We start from the raw sequence: 9,242 nt of genomic DNA, 5'->3' as shown, positions 1-9,242 counted from the left end.
ACCAAAGAACTCATGTACGCCCTTGACCCCCACTGAGCTGGCACCCGCTCTTAACCCCCTTGGCTGCAGAACACTCATGTCCATTGTCTCACAATGTGCAGATCCCACCTCTACGCTATCCTCTAAATTACACAGTATCAGTATCTGGGCTGGTGATTGTGAGTGTGAAACAAAATCATCATTGTTGTCTTGTCGCTCCTTCACTATCTGGTCTGGTTGTTTTTTCTTGGGTATCTGAAAGGAAAAAGACATAAAGGAACTGTTATGGTGAGGGGAGAGGAGAAAGTAAAGGTCGCATTCTTATGTAATCTACAGTTTGTAATTCCGGGGAGGTTGCGGGATGTGGGGGAGGGGAAGTAGCGTGTGAGAAGATTTAGATCTGACAACACCTTCATTTCCAATGGATTCCGAACAGACACGTGGACTGGGAATAGCTTTTCTGATAATCTGTTCCAGAGGGGTCAGGTAATGCAGGTGCACCTTTCCCCTTCCGGATAGTTCCTGTTGATGTTGGTTGTGCATCACCCTCTCCGGCAAGAGGGTAGTGCATCAACCAGCATTGTGCAATCCATTTACGTGATGTGACTGATAGGTGACTAGCTGGCAGTGTGTGCAAGCAGAGACATATGGGTGTAAAGCACTAGATTGTTGGGGATGATTTCAGCTCGACGTAGTTTCTTGAAAGAGAAGTAATGAACGTGTCATGAGCAGAGGCTGAGATACTTGGTGTGATTAAGATGGTATTTGAAGATGCATGCACTGACCTTGACATTGGTGTGAGATCAGCATAGCATCCAGGGGAGCGATTCTCCGTGCCGGGCCACAATGCCATGACGCCGGCGCGCGATTCTCCGAGGTGCGGAAAATCGGTGCCATTTGCGCCGGCGCGTTTGACGCGGCGCCAGCCGTGGGCCACTGGAATTGGCGGGGCTGCCGATTCTCCAGTCCGGATCGGCCGAGTGGCCACGCGGATACGACAGAGTCCTGCCGGCGCCGTTCACCCCTGGTCACTGCCGGCGGGAACTCTGCACGAAGGGTCGGGTACGGCCTGTGGGGCGGGGAAAAGCGATCCTTTACCGGGGGGGGGGGGGGGAAGGGGGGACCTCCGATGGGGTCTGGCTCGCGATCGGGGCCCACCGATTGGCGGGCCGGTCTCTCTCCACTCCCCCCGGGCCTACTTTGTTGACCGGCCGACCCCTGAACACCGACGCCATGTTGAGTCGGGGCCGGTGCGCTGAAGAAGTCCCCCGCGCATGCGTAGGTTGGCGCGGCCCAACTCCGCATGTGCGGATTGGCGCGGCACCCATTTGGCACCGGGAAGCGAGGCTGGAGCGGCGTGAATCGCTCCAGCACCGTGCTGGCCCCCTGTGGGGGACAGAATCGGTTGTACCCGGGCCCGTTTCACGCCGTCGTGTTCAGGACGGCGCGAACACTTGGTCTCCATTTTGGAGAATCACCCCTCAGATCTTTGGGGCTAAATGCCTGGCATTGACCTCCATGGTTGTGTTCCCATTGTCTTCTCCCCATGTGTCTGGAGGGTCTCCTACTCCTACTTTGTGGATACAGAACGTCTCTCTTTATTTCCAGTAGTTGTACCAAGACCTTCAGTTGCAGCTCAAATATGCCGGCATCTGCCATGGCCACCCAGTGATCGTTCTTTGCTGCAGTGATGTCAGCACGCCCAGCAATCACAATATTTAAGAGTTAATGACCAGCTTTAAGCAACACTCGAAAATACCAATATTGGCCCTGCTCCTTCATCCACTGGAAGGTGCAGTTAGTGATGGTAACATGCAGAGCGCCATGCGGCTTGCTTTACATTGAAGGGGTGCCGGCTAATCACGCCTCGTGGTCCCAATGCCTGTTTTCAGGAACTATCCAATTCATCCCTGACTAATTCTAATTTCCACACAATCTACGTGGCCTTACCGAGATAATAAAATAAATGCAAATGTTTGGCGTGCGCTGTCATGGTCAGTTATCATTTACTTATCACCATTAAATTGTACCTTTTATTTCACAAACTGTAAACGACATTAGAAGCTGGTGATCAGCAATGAATCCAATTTAAAGTTTGCTTTGTCGGCATTTATTAAGTAGCTCCAGTCCCTTGTTTACATGCAGAGCATTGCAATTTTGCATTGGTTAGGCAATATGTACAAGGACAATTTTGTATTGAAAACGTTAGAGTGAGTTGACAATTTCCGTATGTTGCATATAATCCAGTTTTCTTAAGCTAACAGTTTACGATAGTTATTTACAAAGCAATAACTATATGACAACACGTATGGCAATGTAAGCTTCCTCTACAAAGTATATACCTCTCACTGGTTGATGTTGTAATCCTTGAAGAAAACAAATCTGCACAATGCCTTTTCATCCAATATGTCTACTTCATCCGTTTTTGTTGATTTTATTCAAAGGTTGACCTGCTCCTGGGTGTAAAAAAATATAACTTTCTTGAGTTGATTGGAGAGAACGAGAGAAAGTAAAAGGCTGCCATTTGGTGAAAGAAAATATCGAAGGTTTTGTTCACAGTTTGAGGGGTTTTGTGAAATATCTGTCCGAGCCTTTTAAAATATTATTTATCAACCATGGGTCAACAGAATGAAAAACAAGAGTTGCCAACACTGCACCTTGCATGGCCATGTATCAACAGCCAGTTTTATATATTTGCATTAACACCAAGGCTTTCTTAGTTTTTGCAGATGAATGCTGACAGTATTAAGTGTGCAAGAGAACAGAAAAGAACCACCGTGTTGATAAGGAGCTGAATCCAGTTTTTCCATCATTTGAAACTACGGTAACCAACGGGGAGTGATTAGAGATTCTTTTTTAACGCTTGTTTTGTATCGAGGTTGGGTCACAAACTGGCATTCAATGTTGGTAATTTTTTTTAACGCAGAGTCCTTATCAAAACAATATAAACCGGGGGGGGGTTATAATTTAGATTGTATTTCTAAGATGCCGCATCCCTTCTGATGCTTCATTTTCAGACAGGCCAAAATTCAGTTTAAAGATGAAGGAGGCTTTGAAGGAGGCGCAATCTCAGAAAGTCGGCCAAAGCTACATTTCAAATGCGCGGTGGTCAGAGCCGGGAATGTGCTTAAATATTAGCTTCAATGTGCCACATGCTTCAAAGGTGGGATTCCTGCGGTATCTCACCCGAACAAGTGAGGCAGCGTCAAGTCCTGATCGGCAATCAGTCTGCCGAACGGTTTGAATGCTGGATGTGATACAGAATGGCTGCAGCCAGCCCAAAGCTCTTTTGTGGATGTACAACTTCGGATTGCACGAATGTGGAGCTCGATAAAAGCTCTCGTCCAATGTATTAACAGATCAACGCAACGACTAATAATAATACACCGAGCTCTCCCTTATGCGGGTGTGTATTTTTGAATGAAGGTGCGAACTGAAATGCCCCCAAATACCCGATGAGGTTGCTGAGGTTTGCCGGGGGGAGCTGTCAGCTAACCTTAACTTTAGTTGCCGTTTAGAAATACAGCGTTGGAGAGAGAGAGAGAGAGGCTGAATGGAAGGAGGGTGTTTCGATGGGTGAGCTGACTTGGACAGTGATTCAGCCGAGCTCACGGCTCGCAGTCATCTAAACCGGAGCAGTTTTTGGAAAGCCTGCTTGAAGTCTTCATTGGACATGGTGTATATGATGGGATTGATGAGTGAATTGAGATAGCCCAGCCAGTTAAAGACATCGAAGATGACATGGTGGAACCAGCACGCTTCTTTACAGATGGGCAGCACCAGGGTGATGATGAAGAAAGGCAGCCAGCACACAATGAAGGCTCCGAGGATGATCCCTAAAGTTTTGGTTGCCTTCCTCTCCCTGGCCGCCGAGATGCGCTTCCTCTCCAACAGCGCGTCCGACACTTTGACTTTGACGTGGTTGAAATAAGCCGGGGAGCCCGTCTCGCTGGGAGCCTCGTTCGCCCGAGAGTTCACCGAGGAAATGGAAGCTGAGCCCGGAGAGTCGGCGACCAAGTGCGCCGTGGTCAGCCTCTTACCCGCCCTCTTGGGCGACTGCTTCAGGATCCTGGACCTGGCCTCCACGTAGATCCGGCCGTACAGGGCGATCAGCAGCAAGGTGGGGATGTAAAAGGCTCCGAAAGTTGAGTAGATGGTGTAGAAGATCTGGTCGGTGTTCACCGTGCAGTGCATCAGCTGGCCCGCCTTGGCTTGCCTCCAGAACAGAGGCGGGATGGAGATACAAATGGAGATGACCCACACGGTGACTATCATGCCAGCCGCTCTCTCGGGGGTCCTCTTGATGGAGTACTCCACCGCGTCGGTGATGGCCCAGTACCTGTCCAGAGCGATCACGCACAGATGGAGGATTGAGGCGGTGCAACAAGTGATGTCCGAGGACAGCCAAATGTCGCAAACGACCTGGCCCAGGTTCCAGGTGCCGCTCACAGTGTACACAATGCTGATGGGCATGACTAACATGGAGACCAGCAGATCAGTGAAGGCCAGTGAGGCGATCAGGATGTTGGCAGGAGTGTGCAGCTTCCTGGTCCGGTAGATGGTCGCGATGACAAAGCCATTGGAGAGGAGAGTGGCCAGGGTGAGGAGACACAGCAACACCGAGACAGAGATTGCCAGCGCTGAGATGCCGCCAGCAGCGTCCAGCTTGGTGCTGCAGTTCAAGTTGGGTCGCAGGTCAGCGCTGTTCGGTTCCAGGCATTCGGTAGATTGGTTCATCGTCCGTCCCCCCCACCCACCCTCCCGGCCTCAATAGGAATCACAAAATCGATGAGAATAATAAACGGTGGCTCCCCACATGGATACGCACCCGCATCGCTGACCAATATTCCGCCGGAATTACGTTAAAATCATTGGCAGAGCAGAGTCTGCATCAAATGCACTGGATGGAGTGGACGCCCGTGTTCCGGATCTGGTTTGGAACAAGTGCAAGGCAGGTATTCCCAAACATTTCCGTTCCCCTCCTCCTCCTGCTCCCCCGGTCTGCTTGCAGGACAACCGGACAGTCTGAACAGGACTGCTATCAATATGGAAACTTCTGCATGTGCCATAGGATCATTGCTGAGTCAATCACCTCCATCTCACTTCAAAACAGTTGCTCCGACTGACTTATCAAATATTTTTAAAATATATTCATAACAACCAAAATAAAGATTGTTCGCCACTTCCGGATACATATACTCCATCGATCGGTCATGTTCATCTCAAGACGCTGACGGAATCCAGGGTCTCATCAAGTTCAGTTTCATTTTTTTTAATACCACTTTGCGCCGCCCCTTGGTAGATTTCGACACGCCAAGTATTTTCTTGTTGTGGGGAGGGGGGTATTTCTTGGAGTGTACGCTCCTGAATTGCTTCAGATTCATCCAGCGCTGTACTTGGGGTTGGGATATAACGGTATTTTAGTGCATCTTGTAGGAATGTCTTGGTCCGCACTCTTCGCCTAGTTTTATAGCCTTCCTGCCACACCGCTGAGCGAACTGGATCAGCCCCTCAGCTACCAGTCCAACCGCAGAACAAAGCGCCTCCTCTGGGTCATAGTGCTCCCTGGACTTGACACATCTGCTTTCAGCAAGCACATTCTTTGGGGGTGGCGGACTGTCAGGAAAGGCTGCAATGCTCGACGCACAGAGGCTGTGACGAAAGGATGTTCTCCGCAGTCGACTTGTCATTCTCTTGTTGTTGTTGCTGCTGCACTCTTTAACCATCTACACCTTTGAGCCTCTCCCACCACTCAATCCCACCCGTTCTCCACTTACATAAACACAACTGAAATTTAAGGCTGTCCCTCAGCCTCCGTACCATATGTAATCTGTATGTGTATAGGTTTATCCTGAGGCTCTGAGCTACTGCCCTTGAACCGAGGCAAAACATTCATTGATCTTGGATTTATCAAAGGTTTGAGGGGGGGGGGGGGGTTGAGTGTTAACGCCAATGCAAATATGAGACTTGTGTGTATCCTTCATAGAATGTCGCTTCCTTATTCATGGTTCATAGAATCACAGAATACTTCAGTGCAGAAGAGGCCATTCGGCCCATCGACTCTGCACAGAAATATCAAATAACACCTGATCTGCTCACCTAATCCTATTTGCCAGCACTTGGCCCATAGCCTTGAATGTTATGAAGTCCCAACTACACATCCAGGTACATCCCGCCTCTGCCATCCTCCGTCGTTAAGGCGTTTCCCCACTATCTGGAGAAAGTCAAAGGTGAGGATGAAACCAGCTCACTTACTGTTCAAGGCGGGGGGGGGGGGGGGGGATACATTTTGGGAGATGTCAGTGCAGAGTGTCACAGAGGGAGACTGTCCTATACACGTCCCTTTTTTAAAAAAAAGCACAGTATGACAGCCATTATGAGTAACACAAAACTTAAGGGCATCAAGGCCAAGTAGAAAACAATCACATCAGAATTTCCCGTGTAATAAGTTTCTTAATAGTTTACATTTAAAGTGCTTGCATCGACTCCGTTTCTACTTCTCGTTATTTTGATTTTAGTTTCCCCCCCCCCCCCCCCCTCCCCCTTGTCTATTTACATTTTACCTCCAAATGTGAAACGAGACAGGTTGCAGAATGGACTGGTTATTGGCACATTGGGTGGCCTGGTGTCTGGACAGGAGAGATCCATATTACTCAGACAGCAACTACCATTCACGTCTCACATCTCTCTCAGTCTCTTATGCTCTGCCTGCCTTGTAGTCCAGCTGCTGTCCGCTCTCAGGGATGGTTGACAACAGGTGGCATAAATAACCAAGCTATTTCACAAACATTCGAGCAAGCTTTAGAATTTTGCTGAAAAAACAGCAACAATAAAAAAAAAGCATACGTCAAATTGGTCAAAGCTTGCCTCGCAAGCTAAATAACCCTACAGATAACCCATGGTATTACTCACAAGCAAATATTATTCGCAATACTATATTGGTATATCAGCAATTATAAAAGGACCTCAATGCAGTTACAGCTTACTGAATTTCAATGTTATTTCGAAAGTGCCCTTGTAAGAACCCGATTCCTTTGTCCTGTTCATAATTACTTTTTATTTAGACTTTGCGGAAATATATTGAGGACTACAACACGCACTCTTACCGCTGAGAAACATATCTGTTGAAGAAACTGCGTCCGAAGTAATGTGTTGGTCACAACATAACCTGACAAAATCAAAGGTTAACTATTAACCTGTTCATTCGATAGAGGAACTGTCCAGTTTATAAACTCCGGCAGCCCAGAAAGGAAAGGCACCTATCAGCATTCAACAGTTACATTAAAAAAACATCCAAACTCAACAGTAGTATGATAGGTAAACTGTAATGACAACTCTCTAATTGAAATGATCGATTTCCTCAAGTGATACTAGTTTGGAGGCGCAGCAAACATTGGGTCTCCGCATAATGGGACTGAGACGTTTTTTTTCCATTGAGCTGCGCTTGGAAGTGAAAATCCCGGGAAAGCCGGCGCCGAAATTTGCTTCCCGTTTCGTCCTGAGACCCACCGCAGATTCTGTGACAGCAGGAATAGCAAACCCTCTGCACACATCCTAATCCGCAGCAATGCCGTTTACACATCACTCCCTGAGCAACGTTTCCACTTACCCTGTGCCTCAACTTCACCATATTCCCCCTTGTTATCAAATCCTTCCACGGCCACACACACCCCTCCCTCTTGAACCTGCTCCAGCCTGACAAACCAACTAGCTCTGTTTCCATCCGGTTCTGCAAAGCTGTGAAGATCAGTGGTACGCCAGAAGACTGGTGGTGGTGGTGGTGGGGGGGGGGGGGGGAGACCAGCAAAGGGTGAAAAGGGTGACTGATAAAAAATAACAATGGAGAAATTAGAATATGACAATGAACTGGGAAGAAATATAAAAACAGACAGGCAGAGTTTCTACAGAATATTAAAAGGAAGAGAGTAGCTAAAGTAGGTATTTGCCTCTTAGAGGGTGAGACTGGGAATTAATATTGGGAAACAAAGAAAAGGCTTTCTTCATGATAGAAGACACAAAATAATCCCAAGAATTGTAGAAAATCAAGAGGAAGAGGGAGGGAGATATTTAAAAGAGTCACAATCATGAGAGAGAAAATACACAAAACCTAATGGGAGGAAAGGCTGACAAGTCATCTGGACCTGATGGCCTGCATCATGGGTGCCAAAAGAAGTGGTTGCAGATATAGCGGCTGCATTGGTTGTTATCATCCAAAGATTCCTAGATTCTGGAAAATCACTTGAAAATCATAATACAATCAAGCAGAAGCAGCATGGCTTATACAAGGGAAATTGTTTTGACACATGTATTACAGCTCTTGGAGGATATGACAAGCAAGGTGGATAAAGGGAGAACCAGTAGATGTAAGATAATTGAATTTCCAAAGAAGGGACTTGATAAGACACAAACAGTTCAGACATGAATTGAGAGAATGGTGAAGCAAGCTCGAAGGGCTGGGTGGCCTAGTCTTGCTCCTGATTTGTATGTTTGCATGTAAAACGTTCATAGTGATGGGGGTAGTAATATGTTAGCATGGATAGAGGATTGGCTAACAAACAGGAAACAGAGTCAGGAGAAATTGGTTGACGGCCTAAACTATTCATACTCTATTTTAATTAGTCAATGAAGAAACAGAGTGTAATGTAGCCAAAGTTGCTAATGACACAAAGATTGATGGGAAAGCAAGTTGGCAGGTTGACACAAAGGGCTGGACTTTCATGGGGTCAGGAAGACATGCATCTTTACAAATGGCAGGCATAACCCAAATGCTCAAACTGTGCCCCTATTTCTGAAAAGTCCAATTTTTGCCTGTAGAAGAAAGGGGGACGGCCACGATTCACACAGGAGGAAAACCAGAACTCAGCAGGTTCAAGTTAGTAGTGAGTTCAAACAAACCTCTATTTCGGCTTGTCCAAGGGCCTTAAACTGCAGTCTCAGAGTCACAAATGATGGAATAAACTGAAACGTTCTTGAAGGGTGGATAAGGTTTGTATAACTGCCATGATCTGAAGTTTTTTAAATCCCTTGCTCTTTAAACTTTTGAAAAACAACAGTCTCTCAGTGAGAGTTGAAGAAAAATCCTCTATTAAACTACTTTGATTTAAAGGTATAATCTAGAAAATAAAGTAGCAGCTGGTCCTGCAATTTCAATAGATTGCTTTGTTGTCATTTCACCAACAGATATCATAATATCATTACAAAAGTTTAGATGAGTTTCAAAAAGTATAAATATCTCAGCAGGAGTTTTGAGTTCACAGTTTGAT

At 46.9% G+C, this 9,242-nt stretch overlaps 1 protein-coding gene across 1 annotated transcript; it reads right to left on the bottom strand.

The window, feature by feature from the left end:
* Window positions 1-2,087: 2,087 nt before the first annotated feature.
* Window positions 2,088-4,738, bottom strand: LOC140419374 (5-hydroxytryptamine receptor 1B-like). Its single transcript, XM_072503252.1, has one exon. It carries the CDS (start codon window positions 4,714-4,716, stop codon window positions 3,601-3,603), a length of 1,116 nt encoding a protein of 371 aa, XP_072359353.1. The 5' UTR covers window positions 4,717-4,738; the 3' UTR covers window positions 2,088-3,600.
* Between the last annotated feature and the right edge of the window lie 4,504 nt (window positions 4,739-9,242).

The sequence above is a fragment of the Scyliorhinus torazame genome, chromosome 1 (assembly GCF_047496885.1).
Source record: "Scyliorhinus torazame isolate Kashiwa2021f chromosome 1, sScyTor2.1, whole genome shotgun sequence".
Lineage (NCBI taxonomy): Eukaryota > Metazoa > Chordata > Chondrichthyes > Carcharhiniformes > Scyliorhinidae > Scyliorhinus > Scyliorhinus torazame.
The sequence above is the reverse complement of the archived record's forward strand: the minus strand, read 5'-3'. Positions and strand labels throughout refer to the sequence as shown.

What these genes read in the sequence shown, in the direction of transcription:
- LOC140419374 (XM_072503252.1), bottom strand. Translation starts at nt 4,716, where the DNA reads ATGAACCAATCTACCGAATGCCTGGAACCGAACAGCGCTGACCTGCGA.